Raw genomic sequence first — 19,460 nt, 5'->3', positions numbered from 1 at the left:
CCATAGCCAGTCAGAACACAGAGGTTATTTGCATATGCAGCCTCATTGGCATTTGCCTCGGAACACAGAGGTTGTTTGCATATGCGACTTGATTGGCTTTTGCCTCTAACATTCTAAACAGTTTGTTGTTCTGAGGTAAAATGTGTCAATTCCAGGTGAGGGCTGGAGAGCACTCAGAATTACAACTGCTTTCCAGATGGCAGAGATCAGTTCCCCTGGAGAAAATGGTGGGCTCTGTATCCTTATATGCTGCAGGGGTGGCCCCCGTATGACAGCCAATGTGACGTAGCAGTCAGGGCTTCAGAGCACAGGAGAGGCTGCAGGTGTGTGTGGGGGGGTGGAAAGCTGAAGAGTGAGGGGGAAATAAAGGTAGGTTGATGATTGGCTGGGAAGGAGATAGGATTGCCAACTCCAGGTGGGAAATTCCTGGAGATGTGAGGGATGGAGCCTGGAGAGGGTGAGGTTTCAGGAGGCGTGGGACCTCGGACAGGTACAAAGCCATAGATTCCACCCTCCAAACCAACTATTCCCTTCTGGGGAACAATCGTTGCCAATCTCCAGGTGAGAGCTGGAGATCACTCAAAATTACAACTGTTCTTTAGGTAGCAGAGATCAGTTCCTCTGGAGAAAATGGTGGACTCAGTGTCATTATACCCTGCTGAGGTCACCACAGCAAATTGACATTGAGTGTCCAAGGCCGGGGCACCCACCCAAAGCCTCTTTCTAGAGATCGTTGTATTTATTTCCACAATGGGCCTTTTCCCTAGTAATTGTATATTGCACCTTGGTTTATAAATAAGACACAGTTGTGAAAGTAGTTATTAAACCTCTGATAAATACCAGTTTCGCCTTTGATTGTGAAGTGTTGTTTTTTCTGTGGAATCTGAATGTATTTGTTTGCCAGGAAACTTTTTCTACCCCTCTGTTAGTGTTGTAAATTCATAAATGCTAGTATCTGTGTGCTCAGTCATGGCTGAAACCCTTCAGCTTCTGTCAAACACCACACCTCTAGAAGAGTACAGAACCAACTCTTTAATCCTACTTTATAGCAAAGACCAAAGTCCAGGCTTTGGAAAGCCAAAGAGAATTAACTGCTGTTATTCAGAATGACTTGCAGTTATGCTACGATAGCTGCTCACAGGGCTCATTTCCTTAGAAAGCCTTATACTTTTGTCAACATGGAGCATTGCCTTCGGGAACTAGAATAGTTCATAGGTTTCTCAAATGTATGAAAGGAGGGAGCTAGTGACTACCCCAAACGGTTGCTTAAGTGTTCACAAAATCCTTGACAGAGTAATTATTAGTATGCTGATGAGCATGAGCTTGGCCTGTATCTGAGCATCGCCCTGCGAAAACTGGATTCTCTTTGTTTATGACACAGTTGTACTGTTGTACTCTACAGTCCATATCTTGATCTCTTCAGGAAAAAGGAATTCCATGAGGTTGCTGAAGCTCCAAGAGGTCTCATATGTCCATGCTAGGGCTTACTTTCTGTTTGTTGTCTGTGATATCCTTCCTGGTTGTAGTCATGACAAAGAGAAATAAGTTATCAGTCATTATATGGCTCTGATCTCTCTCCATACTAGTCCATGTAAGGAGGGGAGGTTGCTGATTATCTCATTTGGAAGAATGACAGTATCTCTTAACGAGTCAGGCAGCCAGATCTTTCCAGGGCAAGTAGGTAGCCCCTAAGCTGCTATGGTTTAGTGCTGGGAGGGGAAGAGACTGCGGCTTTTGAAATCTGTTACCAACTCTGCAGCTGCATGTCACCTCCTGGCTTTGCACTTTCTCTGCCATCAAGATGAGAAATTGTGTATTTTATTTCCTGCTCACCTGCCACGCTCTTGGCTCACAGATTCAGAATCTTCATAATGACCTGTAGTGTGTGTGTGGGGGATTGTTAGGAACACATAACGGGTGAGTGGGGGTGGGGTGGGTCTGTAGGGAATGGATGGGGAAAAAGTCTGGCTACTGCAATCCACCGCGTGAATGAATCCCCAGCATTTTACAGTGTGTCTGTCTGGATACACACACTGCTATTTGTTGGGTTCGTAAAAGGAAAAATTTCTTTAAGGGAAAAGACGGAGGGCTGCTAGCTTTTAGTGCTTATCATCAATAAGACGATGACACAGATCATCTGCCTCCAGTGCTCGATGGGGAGAAGCAGAGGACAATAACACTTACAGAGGAGCCACAGCTGGAGGGGCAGCCGTGGGTTTCACAGCAGAGCCTGGCCGCGGCCACCCTTGGCTTCGGGCTTGGCTGGCTAAGGGGAATGCTGTTTCATGTGCTAATTACCTCTTGTAAATGTAATTGCCACATACTTATCTTGTGAGGTGACTTTGACTTGCTACTTCATAGCCTCCAGGGAAATATCCCGCATACAAGAGGCTTCACGAAGATCATGTTTTTGGTCTCTTAATAATTGGCGGAGGGATAGTGCAGTGGGAGCAGCTCTCCTCCATTACTGCTGATGTGTTTCGGTCTTTAGATGCAGCCTGTCTGTGCATCTCTGCTTCATGCTTTTTATTTTGCTTGACGACAAACTGTACATGCCAGTTGGGTTTCTCTTGGCTGGTCAGCCTGGAGATGGAAATGATTTTACTTGCATGTGTGTAGTTTGAATCTGAACTTTGGTATTTTGGTTTAATCATGGAAAGAATTTTGGTGCTGAGCTCAGATACAACTTCAGAGTGGCGATCCTCCCTGCTTGCGGCCATGTTTAACCACAAGGCATTGGGGCCTAGGCCCTGTGATGCTGGTAAATGCAGCAAACGAGTACATGCTTAGCTGATCTGTATGCATCCTTCTGAGTCTGAAGGCAAAAGGTAAAGCAGTCATGCTGAAGTTAGGCGGGTCCAGGTTGGGTCAGGGTCTGGGTTGGAGATGGCTTGGAACCCCTTAAGTGTATGTACCACCTTGAGTTTTACAGGAGAATGGTGGGGTATAAATAAATAATGTGTGTGTGTACATTCCACTCTGGGTCATGGATTTCCACATAACCATGATGTAACCTCTGTTCTTGCTCTCCCTTTCAGCAATGATGCTGTCGCCTGGGCGCACCATGACCATTGGAGGTTTGAGAACCTAGCCGAAGCTGCTACTTCATACCCCAAAAGGCTGAGGGAGCAGACAAGAGCCTTGAACCTTGAGGTGGGTCGTTAACTCTAAGATGTCCTTGAGCAGTGGAGCTTCCGGAGGGAAAGGAGTAGACGCGAACCCAGTTGAGACATATGACAGTGGGGATGAGTGGGACATTGGAGTAGGGAATCTGATCATTGACCTGGACGCAGATTTGGAGAAGGACCAGCAGAAATTGGAAATGTCGGGCTCCAAGGAGGTGGGGCTTCCGGCACCGAATGCTGTGGCCACTTTGCCAGAGAACATCAAGTTTGTGACGCCAGTACCGGGCCCACAGAGCAAGGAAGGCAAGTCCAAATCCAAGCGGAGCAAGAGCGGCAAGGACAGTGGCAAAGCCGCCCCGGGATCCTCTCTGTTCACTGCAAGTGAAGGGACCAGTGGCAAGAAGGAGGTTCAGGGGCGCCCTGGGGACGGTGTGAACTCTGGCGGCCTGGTGGCTGCCGTTGGCCCAAAGGGCTCGGAGAAATCGGCCAAGGCTTCTCGCAGCGTGGCCAGTTCAAAGAAAGACAAGGAGGGTAGTTCATCCAAGAGTAAGAAGGAAAGGACTGAGGGTGCAGGTGCTCCGGCAGAGAAGGAGCCCGGTGTACTTCAGCCTCTTGCCTTGGCTGTCAGGGTTGGGCAATACGATGGGGGCCAAGGATCAGAGCCCGCTGCTGAGCAGCTTGGGAGTATAGCTATTGACACGGGACCTGCACTCAACCCTTTGGGAGTTAAATCGGAGCTGGAAGATGGCGACAGTGAGTGCCGGCAGCTCAAGAAGGTGAAATCGGAGAAGGTAAGACTGTGGGTTGGCAGTCGGGCCTGGTTGAGGTGGTGCTGGAAATGAGGACAGTGCTGGGAGATTAAGCCCCCTGCCCCGTTGTTCCTCATTGCAGCTGGGCCGATGCGTTGCTGCATAACCTACAATTGGTTTGTTTGCTGGCCGGGAGGAGAAATTCAAGGCTAGCTCTTGTAGTTTCACTGGGACTAGGTTGGTATGTGCACCAATGTTAGGAGGACTGGTGGAAAGGAACATTTTCAGACAGGGTCTGCTGCAGGAATCTCCTTGGGAAGACAATTGGAAGGTGGTGTTGATCTCTTGTCCTTTTGAACACCATGACCTGTCTGGGGCTTTGTCCTGTCAAGCAGTAGATTGGCCTAGAGTACAGCATGTATAGGGCACAGCACATCAGGCATCGCAGTTTTTCTGGTCCTGTATAGGGTTGCCAACCTCCAAGCGGTGCCTGAAGATCTCCTGGAGTTACGGCTGATTTCCCATGCAACAGATCAGTTTCCCTGGAGTAAATTGGAAGGTGGCCTGTATGGCACTGTACCTACTGAAGTCCCTCCCCTCCCCAAATGGTGCCCTCCTCAGGTTCCACCCCCAAAATCTCTAGGTATTTCCTAATTTGGAGCTGGCAACCGTAGTTCTGTGCCGTAATGCTTGGGTCCTCCTCATTCATCAGCCTGATGAGCACCACTTCTTCTTTTGGTGTTGATGCCATACCCCTCCAGTTTTTCTACCTCTCTCTCAGTGTGTCTCCTTTGAAGGCATGCTTAGTAGATGCCAGTACCACATACTTTGGGCTTCAGGAAAGGACAATTTTTTAAATGTTAAAATCTGTATTTAACCCTCACAGGATGATTTTTTTGACACATGTAAATGTAGGGAACCTGTGGCTGGCTGGGTTCCCACAAGTATGCACATGCAAAAAATAGACACGTGCATTTGAAACATGTCCCTGTGTACACGTGTACTTTGTTACATGGAGGTTTATATCCGTGTCGGAGACTTGGCTTGTGTGAAGTGGCCCTTAGAAGCTCTTCCTCTTCATAAAAAAAAGGAATAAATCTGCATTCTTTTTGATGCTATGCAAATAAGATTTGGTACACTGAAGCCCTTTTGATTAACTGGCCTTAGAAGTCTTACGTGATACTCCTTTTATTTTCATAGTTAATGTCTAATTTGACCCTTTGGGCTTTTGTTTGAGTTGGGTTTGCCGGGTGTTTTTTTACCTAGAAGGGGAAGAACACTTCCTTACCCTGCATCCAGTAGGTTTGGTCGTGCTAGCTGCTGCTTTGGGAAAATGTGATGGAACAGTGGTCCGGCTTGCACTTTTTCTGGTTCAGCTGCGCTGTGCCAACAGAGTGCTGGGCAACAGCTGGAAGAACTGGCTTGCAGCTGAGGGTAACAAGGAACAAATAAGAGCTCATTGCTGGAATCTCTCCAGGATCTGGGAGAGCATCTAGGGACAGCTGGAGTTGATCTGATGAAGTCCAAAACTCATTGGAACTTTTGTCTTCTTAAAAGGAGCGTGGTGACTGATTGGGGTACAGCCACAAATTTTCTTCTGCTTTATGCTACTTTTGAGAACTAAAAAATTCTGCTCTTGCTTCTGACTTTTGCACCTTGTTAATTTCTCTCCATATTGATGTATGAATTCCCTGTCACGTTTGTTGTAGGGTTTCTATGCATTGTAGGACCGTAGGGATATTTGTCTGCTTTGTGAAAGCGGCTTGTCATCCTGTTTGGTTGTTTGGAGGATATTGAATCATTTCGGCTGAGGGGGAAAAAACCCAGAAGGCATGAGCAGATAAAGCAGCTTGGTTGCATCACACAGTGTCAAACCGAGCTCTACTGCATCTTTCCAGCACACCTGTGATGCAGCACCTGTTCATACTCAAGTGCTTGTAATGAGGTGTATAATGAAAGAGACTGATGTATTATGTGTCTCAGAACTAGAACAGTGTTTTGTTAAAATACTTTTGTCCTTGTAACATATTACAGTTGCTTGCTGTTGCACATCTTTCTTGTCCGTGAATTCTTCTATTAATACTGTCGAAGGAACTGTTCTCTGAAATAAGGAACAAGTGCCATGCTAGACATACCCTTCCCTACAGGTGAGCAGTGACTGGACCAGGTGAATGTCGAATCCCTGCTCCATGGTCTCACAGTGGTTTCTCTATTTTGGAGCTTTTCAGGTTGTAACTACAGGTGTGACCACTGACCACTGATGTTCGGACTAAACACTGCGTTGGGCTAGATCTCTAGCGCTGATGATACTTACAAGGTTTATTGCTGTTACTTCCAGGATCAAAGTATAAGTGGATGGGCCCTAGAGACAGATGAGTAAATGCCTCTTCTGACCTTTGCAAAGGATTCATTGGCTCATACAAAGCAAGGAAGCTTCATTCTGGAGATACAAACTAAAACTAAAGAGTGCTGTAACCCTTGGTTGCTGGTGAGGTAAGAAAGTGACATGCATCTACATACTTCATACAGAACGGAAAATACAGGACTTAAGCTTTATGGTATGAGGAGTGGAATCTAGCAGGGTTTTTGAGTACTCGCTTTCAAGCTACAGAGGGGGCTTAAGGTCTTGCTTATGCTTTTGGAAAGCAGTTCAGTTTTCTCGTTCTCTGAAGTGCTGTTAAGATTCATCACATGGATTCTGAAGGCAAGAGAAGCTTGCAACATAGAGCTGTATTCCTGTTTTAAGTGCTGCAGAAGCCTGTTAATAACGGAAATCTCTGCATTTCCAGGGTACTTGTGGGTTAGAATGCATAAGGAAATCTATTTGTCCTCTTTTGTTTGCATTCTGTAGACAGTGGCATTTTGGGCTGTGTTGCACTTTGGTGGGTAATCTGCCTGTCATTGTATATAGAAGGGGGTTATGGCAGTGTTGGGTGTGTCCAAAGCAAGACATGAAAGAAGAGGTTCTTTCTTGAACCAGTCTTAAAATTGTTTCCTGTCTGTCAGATGCAAGTCAGAGCTTCTTTTCATTTGCTTTCAAGTATATCATCCATTACTTATGGAAACAGGAGCTGGACTGCTTCTTTCCTTTCTTCAACCAGCCATCCAGCATGTACAGATACAAATAGTCCCCACAAATAAACAATATGTGGCATCTAGATTCTGGAGCCTGATCCAGCTCCTGGAGCTTGATAAAACGGTTAGCTGGGCCTAATTAAATATGGCACCCAATTATCTTTTATAGTGATGCAACTATACAGTAGCGGATCTTTGAGGAATGAAAACAGCAGTATATGGAAAATGTGATATCTGCAAGATCTGGAAAATGGCTGCTTCCTTAACAGAATATCCTACACCGCTTTCAAGTGTTCTTGGCAAAATCCTGGCTCAGATGAAAACCCACTGTCATCTAACCTCACACTTCTAGTGATCACCACCAGCTATCCCTGTGCCATGAAAAGTATAAGGAAAAGGGCAGCAAAAGTGTATCTGTCACAGCAGAATGCTGGCTGGAGAAATACTGTATTAAAAAGCTGCTCAAGTCACAAGCACTTTGTTTCATTTTCCCCCCAGACACCTTTAACCTGCCTTTCTTCCATTCTGAGGGCAGCTTACAAAATATGTGCTATAAGACATACAAGTAAAAAAGTTAAAAAAGGTTTACAACAGGAAGGTCTGCGGATATAAACTGACTTTACCATCCCAGACCTCAAAATCTCAGCCTTGGAAATTGCCACCAAAAAATCCGATCTGGTCCCCTCGTGGAAACCCCCCCATAGAAACAGCCATTTTGAAAAGGACAGGCTTCCCTAAAGGGTGGTAACAATGACACTAACCTCATTTGTCTGGGAGGCCATTCCTCCAAAGGGTTGGGGAACACAGTTCCCTGAAAGATGGTGCAGCCAGAAGACACTGCTGAGAATGAAGCACAGGTCACACATGGGTTTGCATCAGGAGAGTCAGACTTTGTATCGGCCTTGCTCTGTATTTCCTTTTATCGTTGTCTCAGGCATGATTTTCCTAAAGGGATTGGTTAGATCTGGTGGAGTTAGAGAAGAGAAAGAGGCTTGAAATGAGAAACATTTCATGGATTATGGTCTTCTCAGAAGAGCAGATGTTGTTCTCTTTGCATGCCATCCTGAGCAGAGCTGGACCCCTCTAAGCTCAGTGATTTCAGTGGACTTGGAAGGGTGTTATCGGGGAGTGTCTGGGAGTGAAGACTGGTGTCAGCCTGTTCACTTTTTTTTGTTTTGATTTTGCATGTATTTGTGTTTTGGTGTAAGAGAAGTCCTTAGGAAATGGGCTGCAACATTGACATGGGTCTTAGAGTTGCAAGAAAGGGAAGTTTACCCATTACTCTCCTCTGGAGACTGAGAGTAGCAAGAGCTGACGACGTTTCAAAATCTTTATGTATAGCACTGGCTACAGACACTTAGCAAACTGTGGAACATATTAATTGACTAGATGAAGGAGGAAGCCATTTAGGTAGTATGCATGACCCCCTTTGTACAGAATTCTCTAGCCAGAATAGGACTTTATATTCAGGTGTGATTTACAGGGGAGAATCAGAAGATGCATTAAATGTTAAGTGCTGCACCCCTTCTGCCCACTGATTTGTCCTCTGCAGACTCCTAATTTCTGTGCATTCGCATTAACAAACAGACCTATGATTAGGAAATGTGGCTGCTGATGTAACGCATCTGTCCGCCTGGAGTCCAGCATGTTTTGTGCACTTCTCCTGGGAACTGCCCCTTTGAGGTCACTGGGAGCTTGGAGAGGAAAAGCTGTCTTGTAGGAAGGGAGCTGGCCGGCCTCTGTTGTGTAGTCCTTCATCTTTTTCCTTCTGTCTGCTTGGAGACTAGCTGGGAGCAGCTGGTGCTCAGACTGTGGAGCTGCTTCCTCTGATAATGGCACATTAAATGACAGGTTCTTGCTGTGTGGCAGCAGCTACTGTAGTGCCTGCAGGAGTGGGAGGTGCAGGCCAGCAGACAGCCGTCAGTCGTCAGCATTCTCTGCTTGTTTGCCTGCCTTGGTGCTGGATAAAATTGCTGCCCTCTGTTCAGTTCCTGCTCCAGTTTTGTGTTGGCTGGGGGGGGGCACACCCATCCAGATGAGAAACTGAGACAGTGCTGAGACTCCATACAGAAAGGAGGGTATTTAGGAGCCTTCTCAAGGAGAGGTACAGATTCCACAACTGTTATTCTGCAACCAGTTATAGATGCAATCAGATAGTAGTTGAGACAGAGAGAGATCCCAGGCGTTACCATAAGACTTTGGCACCATCAGTCAAGGGCACGTATTTGCCCAGCTCAAATTCTCAACTGCTTGTAGTGCCAAATTTTTCAGTGATTGTGTAGTTAGCATGTTTGTGCTTCCAGTACATGTATAATTGAGCAGAATAAGTATGCCTTAGCTTGCAGAACAGCTGGAAGCATTTACTGTGAGGAAATAGCTTATCTTCCAGCTCCTGAAGGGAATGATGTCATGACCATTGGGTCACAAGCAATCCTCCCTTTGTAGGAGTGGCCAGGTGTTATTGAAAAAGTGGTCCAGACAGTCTTGAGCCTGCCAAAGAATCACTTGCATGCCTTGTGAAACAGAGACTCCCTACTCCTCCCCCCAACGCCTTAGAAAGGCCTTGCATGCCTTGTGAAACAGAGACTCCCTCCTCCTCCCAACGCCTTAGAAAGGACAGTGGAAGCAGGAGGGTGCTCTACAGGCCTTCTTCTTCTTCTGAGCTTGTTTTGTAAGGAGGGTGCTCTACAGGCCTTCTTCTTCTGAGCTTGTTTTGTGGTGTCTGTGAGTCTGATAAGTCTGTACCATCCTCTGGAGTGTTTTTCTTCTTGTTGTCCTTGTCCACTAGTCCTTGGAGCCCTGGGATCCTTAGGAGTTCTTTAGACCATTGGAAACCTACTGTCAAATTGGCTGTGAGGAGCCCAGTTAATTCAGCCTCGAGGGCGGTTTGAGGGAAAGCAGTTCACCCTTTGCTTCGTTCCCCCGAATGCTTTTCTCTTCCTGGTGTGCAGAACTTGAGTACAAAGGTGGTCATAGGAAGGATGGGAGCCTTGGCAAAAGTGCTTCTTCGAGGGAGAGCTGAGACGGAGCCTGCGGGTGGGGGCAACAAGTGTGGCACCTCAGCCCTAGGGCAGTTTCTGCAGCCATCAATCCCCTCCCTCCTTGCTCAGCCAGCCAGCCACCCGCTTCTGTGGCTAGGGCTGAAAGCCAGGCTGATTAGGAGAGTTGCCAACAGCCCGTCCTGTGTGATCACTACGCCCTGCTTTCCACTTGGGAACGCCAGGCAGCTGCCATAGTAGTGAAGAGATGGCTGTGGCAACAGTGCAAACTCTCACTGGGAGCTGATTTCGTAGCCAAGCAAATGATAAATGAGGACCAAACTGAAGTTCTTGGCAACTCCTTATGACAGCATCCATGTCAGTCTCGTTCTCTTCCCCCACCCTTTACCTGCCTTGGCCTTAATGGTGAGGCCAAGCACTCACAGCCCCACTCTTGCTGTCAGAGGGAGTAGCAGTGATTTTTTAAAAAATCAGCTTTAAAAGAACCCTGCACATTTCCCCCTCTTTAAGAGTGGCTGGGTTAAAATTACATATGAATGCATGCATGGTAAAGCTACCACAAACTCTGAAGACTGGAACAGTGGCCCTCTATGAAATGTACTTGAAGTTAAAGACTGCTTTTCTGTGTAAACATAGAAGCAAGTCAGACATTAAAAAAAATTGAGCATAACAGCTGAGAGTAGATGACCTTTTGTGCCACTCCAGTATCAAACCCATAACAGTACAAAGGGCCAGGGAGTAATAAGTCATTACAGATCTAGAATCCAACTCAGGGAGGTGCTGTACTCTGGATCACTGACAGGGTCATGCCCTGTGCCCACCTAGGTGATCAAGTTTGCTCTTGTTTCTACACTTTAACAACTTAACTGCTGTTTGCTCAATTTGGAATATTTGCAAGCCTTATTTTCTAGCCATTTTATGAAAATAAATTGCTCTGCTCAGTATCTACTGGCCCATGATTGGGAAGACTTCTGGAATCGTAGCTGTCTGTAGCATAGAGACGGTGCAAAGATACAGAGGGCCTTAGGGTGTGATTGGAAGGCAGGTGATACAGCAGCTATGCTGAAGATCAGTAATACATGCCTGGTCAGCGGCTAGATGGGAGGTCTCCTGGGGACAATCTGTACAGAGGAAAGATGGGCTAGAAACGCAGTAGGTAATAAATAAAAGCTGCAATAAGCACATTTTTGTATGGCTAGCTATTATTGTTTAGCTAATTTTTAAAAGTTTTAAGGGCTCCCTTGAGAGTTTGGGGCACTTGTTATGGATATGCAACATTAACATTTAAGGTTGTTTAATTTAATAAAACACATGTGGCACCAGCAGGAAAGTTGTTTATTAGGTCAGGATGTAAAGTTTTGAAAAATTAATTAATGTCTGTAAAATTATGAAATGTTTATATTCCTGGATAATGTAAGTATTCCTGGATATTGTAAGTGATCTAATTAGTTGCCAAGTAGTGTTTTAGAATTCAGTTAAACAATTAGTATGGATAATTGTTTGGTAATTGAAATACGAATGGGTAGTTTAATTTAAATCAGTGCTTTAGGCTGGCCTCCCCCCCTGTTATTTCAATTGGTCCACCTGCTTGCTGTATTTATTCCCTAAGCCAAGGAAACAAAGGGCAGAGCTGTAGCAGCTACTCTCAGGCCTGTCTTTCTGTCTCTTATCCTGAAGAAAGACTAAAGGCAGAGAGCCACAGGTGCAGTTGCTGTAGTGCTGCCTGGTGCGCCCTTATGCCAGGGAATGGCTGGAGCATGCACAGGTGCATTTGGTTGCCTGGCAGCTCACCAGAGAGTAATTGCTACTTCTCTGAGGTGAGTAAGTGGCTACAGAAGTCCATGGATTTTAAAGGGGCAGCCAAATATTGAAGACAGTGGTTTGTCTGGTCAACAGTGTGTTTCAGCACACAGGAGCTTGAACATCTCCCTCTCTTGTATGCAGGCAAGTCAGTGTCCGTTTGCGCTCCCCCGAAACTCAGGCGTCTGAGTGTCCCCTCACTCCGAGGATGAGAGGCGCTTCTAGTTGTGCCCTTATGTGCATGTATATTGCACGTTAAAAACTGCCTAAGAAAACATTTTATGTTGCTTTTAGGAAGTGGGGCTCTGTTCATGGATCCCAGACTCAGTTTACTTTATCAGGGTTATTGCTTGTGCTGATTTCTTGTTTTGACTTGAAAGCAGGTACCATTCCTTAAGGCAATGCTGGAAGGTGCTGGGGGAATATGCCTCCATATGAGAGCTTTCCAGCTGCTGCTGTGTCTCTGCTTCTTCCGCTGTGGTCTCCCTCTCTGAACCAGGTTCAAAGAAGCTGCCCCCGGAGCTACCAACAGGGCTGCCTTTGGGGGGAACTTGCAAACCAGAGTGATTGTTTCCATACCATCCTCTGACGACCCTCCACACAGAGCTGTCTGTTACAGGAGCAAGGCAAAAGCGTGGCACGCTGTCAGCATGTCAAGAGTTACAAAGGAGGAAATTGGACTTCCTTGCTTTAAACCATTGACATTTGGCTCCCAGAGAGAGGTGTATGCACGCACACACATGCTGCTTATTAATTGCTAGATGTGACTGCAGTTGCCTCTGGAGGTTGGTTAAAATTGAGGACCATGAAGAAATTCCTTCCTTTTTTCCCCCTTTTCAGCATCTGATTCGTGTGAGTAGGAGGGGGCCAGCGGTATGCGTCAGTGTGGGAAACCTATTTAATATTTCTGTTTTGCATGCAGTTCAATTGTTGCGAACCTCACCCTCCAATGGGTAGTGCTACTTCTTTTCAGCCTCAAGTGAAACCATTCAGCCTGGTTCAGTGATGCCCATTCCTTCCCCTACAATTTGAGGTGCGATTTCTTTTGGAGGTGGCTCGAGATCCCTCTCTGCAAGATAGCATCACTTGTCTTTTTTTATGTTTTCCAGGCTGGTTAATCTGATTCTGTGCCCATCTGCATCTTGCCTTCTGAAGTCGTTTGCACTGATGATATAAAGCATCTAAATACTCCTAGCAGTCGTTAAGGCAGATGGCTTTTGTTCTTTTCCTTGTTGTCCCCCCCCCTTCAAGTCTGCTTGCCAATGAAGGTAGAAGGAGGTTGAAGAAGAGCTTGGTATGTCAGTAGATGGAAGGGGAAAATTTGTGCCCTTTTCCCTATCTGGGAAATGGGCCAGTACTGGGATCACAGTTGGGTTGGCAGCAAAAGCAGAGAATTTGTAAAAGCTAGCTGGTGCAGATGAAAGGCTCTGGCAAGCTGTTGGGTTTCTAAGCAGGGAGGCAATGGGAAGAACATGACACAGGCAGCTCTGCCCGTGGAGAGAGTGCTACTCTGCTGTTCTCATAGGGAGCCTTTGTTTTCTGATCTGTGTCCTTTTCCATGATAGCAGGAGAAGGTTCCATCAAGTGCAGTGCCAGTGTGGATATGGCAACAACATTTTGGCCTTGGAAAGAACGGTATTCGCTCCATTGGAGTAGCATCTGAACCTGCTAGTGCCTGGCTTGAAAAGGAGTCCTAAATGTGTCTGGCTGTTCTGGTTGTGTGAGACTGAAGGGTGGGATTCTTGAGGATGGTCACCCACCTCTCCTGCATTTGCCTCCTGCACTGTTCCTCCACCCTTGTGGCGCTGGCTATATCTTCTCTTGCATACCTAGATCTCCAGGGCTGCAAGGGGAAAAAGAGGCTGCCATGTGTTCAGAGAAGAAGTTCACTGCTTCTCCCTTTTCAATTCCAGGTCTTGGCAGCAAGGAGAGGGAGGCAACCCACACAGGGCTCATTCTTTCTGTGTAGGGAGAGTGTGTATTTTAGCCCGGAAGCTGGCTGTTAATGTGGTAGAGAGAAAGAGAGAGCTCCATGCACAACCCAGTTTTAAATCTTTCAAGGTGAGCCGTCGGCTCTCTGAATGGCCTTTAGCCTTTAAGAGGCAGTTGCTCGTCAAAGGTAAAAGGGGAAATGAGAGAATATAGGCGGCTTTATCCTCAAAGCTTAGGTCCTTACCTGGGGACAGTCATTACTCATCGCAAGTGGCCAGGTAAAGAATGAATGGCAGGCCCACACACACCTGCTCTTGGAGGAGATGTTCTGCCATTGTACAGGGATTTTGGCATTTACAGTTCATCATTTGTATGACACAGAAGGATACGGTGAGATTTAAAAGCTTTAGATGTGTATTTGGAGGACATTCTTATGACCGCAAAGCAATACATGTAGGTTCTGCCCCCTGCCATGCAGAAGGAGAATATTACTCTTTAGGCCAGGTTGGTAAGGAGCTGTGCTGCTCTGCCTTCCATTATTTTATTGCTCTGGGATGATTGTGGGTGGTGGCCAGGGATCTCATCTGTGGCTATGCCCCAGTTGGCTGACTCGAAAGTGAAAAGGGTGACACCTTGTCAGTTAATGTGGAAGCAGAGTCATGAAGGCATAGAAACAGAGAGGATTAAAGAGGGAAAGTGAGGCCAGGTTTTGGGTTTTTTTGCCAGTGTGTGGTAGCCTGTTTATATGCATAGCTTTGTATTCCTGGGGAACAGGAATGATCAGCTGGGGTGTATATGCTGAGCAATGTCAGGAGTGGCATACCTCTGCCACCTCAGGTGGTAAGACCTGCAAATTAGCTTACTCTCAGTGGCGCAAGGATCCATACCAGAAACATTATGACTTTTGTACTGACATTCCACTTGAGGTGTACCAGATACAGTGATGGAAAATGCTTGAGATAAAGCTTGGTGTTTTTTTTTTCCAGCCAAAGGATTAAAGGGGCAGCATCTGGATTTGATAAGTAAAAACAGGCACGAATTGGAGTCAACTTAAAACCTGGTCTCAAAAAAGGCAATAGAAATATTTCTGGTGTGATGATTAAGCAGATTTTGGTAGGGTTCCAGGAAAAACAAAGTAGGAAGTAAGCAAGCTGTTTGAGAGTAGTACTTCATTTGTAGGTTTGGAGTGAAGGCATAGGTAAGACATACAGCTTGTGACATATATAGTCAAGCCTTTATATAGGGATGGGTCTGGATGTTATATCAAGACAGAAAAAATGGAAATAAGTGCACTTCTGAGAAAAGATCTCTGTGCCTGGATCCAAATCTAGGTAATTAAAATCTGACCCTGAGCATATCCTCTGGAAAGTAAATCTGATAGAAAGAAGTGCAGCCATATGGATAGATACATTCACAAACCTTCCAAAGCATTTAATGTAGCTTTTATCGAAACCTGTTGTGAGTTGCCGTGAGGGTCCCAATTGGCGTATGCCTGGCTGTAAATGTGAAAGCTATTCAATCACATGTGTCTAATTTTGTGTCATTTATGCCAGTTTTAGTTTCTGATCATAGAATTAAAGATGCCGTGGATTCATCCTAGGCCTCTTGCACATGCAATGCCACTGTCAATCTGTGTTGTTTACCCTAAGAACACCTTTCCAGCATCCCTCTCCTTCTCCTGATTTGTTCTGTTTTCCAGGCTAAAGCAAAATGCCAGTCCTAGGAGCTACCCGTCCTTTAAAATTTCCAAAAAATCCCTTTAGTCTCTCTTCCAGTTACTGTTAAATGTATCCCATTCTTATCTGTCTACTTCATACACCCAAATCCTTCTCTTTGGTTATTTCACAGCCTTCCAAGGGCATTCTTCCACTTAGGAACCAGTCAGACCCAGAACTGCTTAGCTTCGTCAGGGTTGCTATATGGAATACTTCTGGGACCATTGGAGAGGGGAACTGCATTTTACTTTTTGCCGACTGCCCCTTTAATGACAAAATCCGAACGCAAGCAGCAGCTTGCCTGAACCACATAGCACATGGTTGGGTTCTGCTGTTCTTTGTTCCAGGGGATCATCCCCTCACATCTGTTCAGCAGATGGAAGTTGTTTGCTTCAGAATGAGCTGGCTGTCTTGTTTGTAAGAGGCATCCTTTCACAGGTAAGACGACTCAGGTGGGAAAGTTCTTTGCAAGGTGTGTAAATTGCTCCAGTGTGTCCCCAGTGTGGCGTGGGACAGAAAGGGGTCTGTCTTTGAAATTACAGCAAGATGAATTGTTTTTATTGGGAACGTATGTTCTACCCTTTGGGTACAATATCATGGAAAAAGCTCTACTTAAATGCTTTCCAAATTATGTGTTGTATCCCTCTGTGTTCCCATTCTGGAAATGCTGTAGGCTTTGCTCGCTTTTGCGGCCAGAGTGCAGGGTCCTCCCTATAGAGTTAAGTTGTGCGGTTGCAGCCCTCCCCTCCCCCCAGCCTGCCAAGTAAATCTGCATGAGGAAGAAAGGGCAAGGCAGCTTAGTGAGTGTCAGAGTTACACAGCAAGGGCCAAGCAATTACCTTGAGAAAAAACGAGCGGCCGGGCTAGGAGCATTCTTGTTGGAAGGCCTGGAAAGCTCCATTTTGAAGACTGAAAGGATCTTGGAGGGAGAGGATGGGCAGGGAGCCAATTGGCTCTTTGAGGTGGTAGCAAACTCATAAATAAGAGCTGGCATGTGGGCCAGCAAAGTCTTTCCTCCTCTCTGGGGAGACAGGCTGATCTGGAGAACAAGTTCGGAGGGCTTAGAGCACTGTTTGCTGTTCTCATGTTTTCTATCAGGAAGACCTTTCTTAGTATTAGCACATGAAGGCACAGGAAGCATTTATGTATTCAGTATTTATGGCCCCTTCAGAAGTGGCTATTAATCTTCTATGCTGTGCAGGTTTCTTTGGGGGGTGGGTGGGAGAGAAGAAATCTGTACCTTTCCATCTTGATGAGACCGGGAGGAATTCTAACGCTTAATTAAAAACCTGGCCTCTTTCTCAGTAATCCTGCTGCAGATGCAGATGACACTGTCTCTCCAGAATGCGCAGATTAGCTGCTGAGGCATGGGAAAACTAGTATGTAGATGGGAGGACTGTTTTTACCAGAGCTTTGACTAGTATGCTTCTGCAAGCATTCAAGGCTCAAATTGAACGCAGGTTTGTTTGGGGCCAACTTGCTTGCCCCAGGACTTGAGGTTTTGCCTTTTCACCTAGAATGATAACCATCAGTGTTCCCCATCTGATAATTGCAAGAGGATTTAGTAATGAAAGCAATGAGGACTGCTGATGACCATGTTCACCAGTAGGGATGGGCACAAACTGGGAAAATGGAGTTTTGTCCCGGTTCGTGGTTCATGAGGTACCACGAACCAAACAAATCTCCACATGGTTTGTGAACTGGTGAATTTCGTGGCTCTTCCCTCCCTCCTTTCTGCTGGCGGTGGCTCCCCAAAGCCAGCAGAATGGGGGGGGGAGATCTTGCAAAAGCCAATTAAAGGGAACATTCCCTTTAAATGACTTCTGCAAGCAGATGCCATATGCAAGTGAAGTCCAAGCGGTGAGTTCACCACTTCCGGGTGAACTCACTGTTTGGACTGCAGTCCTCTGCAGCACCTGCTTGCAAAAGCCATTTAAATCGCTTCCAACTTGGAAGGCATTTAAATGCCTTCTCAGTTCACTTGTGAGTCATGACGGCAGTGGCACAGCTTGGAGAAGGCATTTAAAGAGACTGGTCTCTTTAGATGCCTTCTCCAAGCCCCACTGTCGGGGCCAGCATGTCTGCCAACGCGAACCACACAAATCCACCTGGAAGGTTCATGTGGCTTGTGAGGGTGGGATGGCACAAACCAAAGTTTGCGAACCACAAACCGGGAGCAGTTTGTCACGAATTTCAGTTTGTTTTGGTTCATGCCCATCCCTATTCTTCAGTCCTCCTAGATAACATCCATTTTACTTCATGTTGTGGCTGTGGAGAATGAAAACAGCAGTTGATAGTCTTGTGGTTGCAGCAGTTGCTGTGACATCTGGAGCTACTGCTCAGTCCTTCCGCTGCCTCTTGGGCTTCAGAAAATGGCCCCTGTTGGTTATAGGCAAGTAGAGAAGGATTTCAGTAAGCACCTCCTTAGCAGTCATTTTGCACAAGTCTCATGGGCTACACTTCTAATCAATGGCAATGAGAGTATGAAAATGTTTTCTCTCAGTATGGCACATTACAAAAGATGGTGTTCAGGTTCCCCTCCATCCTAAAACCTCTTTGCCTCTGTAACATTTTTCAGTTAGTGACAGACTACTGGCAAACTTCAGCTGGCTAGATTACTGTTCTTGCTTCCGAGTGATAGACAGTGAAGAGAGCTCCAGAACACGAGCGAGATGATTTTTGTTCTTGCACCAAGGTTTTTAGACACTGGCAGTTTGTTATCACTGTCTGGATGACAGTTGAGCCATTATCGCTCTGCAGGAGATGTTTTTGGACCCACAAAAGGGTTTATGGAAACTTGCCTGTGTATCTCACTATTAACAAATTTGTATGGTGTGATTGCACTGCTTGGGAACAGTGATCATAATGTTCTTGAGTTCAACATTTGTATAAATAGGGAATTGGCCAAAAAGACTGACACAACCACTTTTAACTTTAAAAGGGGTAACTTCTCTGATATGAGGGGACATGTGGGGAGGAAACTGAAAGGAAAAGTAGAAAGGGTCAGAACCATTGGGGAAGCTTGGAAACTATTTGAAACTACAATCCTAGAAGCTAAAAAAAATAAATAAAATCCCGCAGGTTAGGAAAGGCACAAACAGGTATAGGAAAAAGCCTACATGGTTAACAAACAAAGTAATGGAAGCTGTAAAAGATAAAAAGGATTCTTTTAAGCAGTGGAGAGCTAGTCACAGTGAGGCTGATAAAATGGAACACAGGCTATGGCAAATAAAATGCAAGTCTGTGGTCAGGCAGGCAAAAAGGGAATATGAGGAGCATATAGCAACCTTGCTTATTTAATATATATGCAGAGTACATCATGCGAAATGCTGGCCTGGATGAATCACAAGCGGGAATTAAGATTGCTGGGGAAAAGATCAACAACCTCAGATATGCAGACAATACCACTCTAATGGCAGAAAGTGAAGAGGACCTAAAGAGCCTCTTGCTCAGGGTAAAAGAGGAGAGCGCAAAAGTGGGCTTGAAGCTCAACATCAAAAAAACTAAGATCATGGCATCCGGCCCCATCACTCCTTGGCAAATAGAAGGGGAAGCTGTGGAAGTAGTGACAGACTTCACGTTCCTGGGATCCCAGATCACCACAGACTGTGACTGCAGCCATGAAATTAAAAGACGCCTGCTCCTTGGGAGGAAAGCGATGGCGAACCTAAACAGCATGATAAAAAGTAGAGACATCACCCTGCCAACAAAAGTCCGCATGGTCAAAGCAATGGTATTCCCAGTAGTCATGTATGGCTGCGAGAGTTGGACTATAAGGAAGGCCGAGCGCCGAAGAATAGATTCTTTTGAACTATGGTGCTGGAGAAGACTCTTGAGAGTCCCTTGGACTGCAAAAAGATCAAATCAGTCAATCCTAAAAGAAATCAACCCTGACTGTTCCCTGGAAGGCCAGATAATGAAACTGAAGCTCAAATACTTTGGCCACCAAATGAGAAGGGAGCACTCACTGGAAAAGACCCTGATGCTGGGAAAGATTGAAGGTCAAAGAAGACGGGGACGGCAAAGGATGAGATGGTTAGACAGTGTCATCGATGCAACGAACAT

The 19,460-nt window shown here is 45.9% G+C and overlaps 1 protein-coding gene across 2 annotated transcripts in view; it reads left to right on the top strand.

Annotated features, from left to right (window-relative positions):
- Positions 1 to 3,086: 3,086 nt before the first annotated feature.
- ZNF609 (zinc finger protein 609) overlaps positions 3,087 to 19,460 on the top strand; it is a 105,807-nt gene continuing 89,433 nt past the window's right edge. For both annotated transcript variants that reach the window (XM_015418941.1, XM_015418933.1), the window contains exon 1: positions 3,087 to 3,916. In XM_015418941.1, coding sequence (XP_015274427.1) covers positions 3,173 to 3,916 — 744 coding nt within the window. In that variant the 5' untranslated portion in view covers positions 3,087 to 3,172. The remainder of the gene's footprint in view (positions 3,917 to 19,460) is intronic.

The sequence above is a fragment of the Gekko japonicus genome, unplaced genomic scaffold (assembly GCF_001447785.1).
Source record: "Gekko japonicus isolate JY-2015 unplaced genomic scaffold, Gekko_japonicus_V1.1 scaffold150, whole genome shotgun sequence".
Lineage (NCBI taxonomy): Eukaryota > Metazoa > Chordata > Lepidosauria > Squamata > Gekkonidae > Gekko > Gekko japonicus.
The sequence above is the reverse complement of the archived record's forward strand: the minus strand, read 5'-3'. Positions and strand labels throughout refer to the sequence as shown.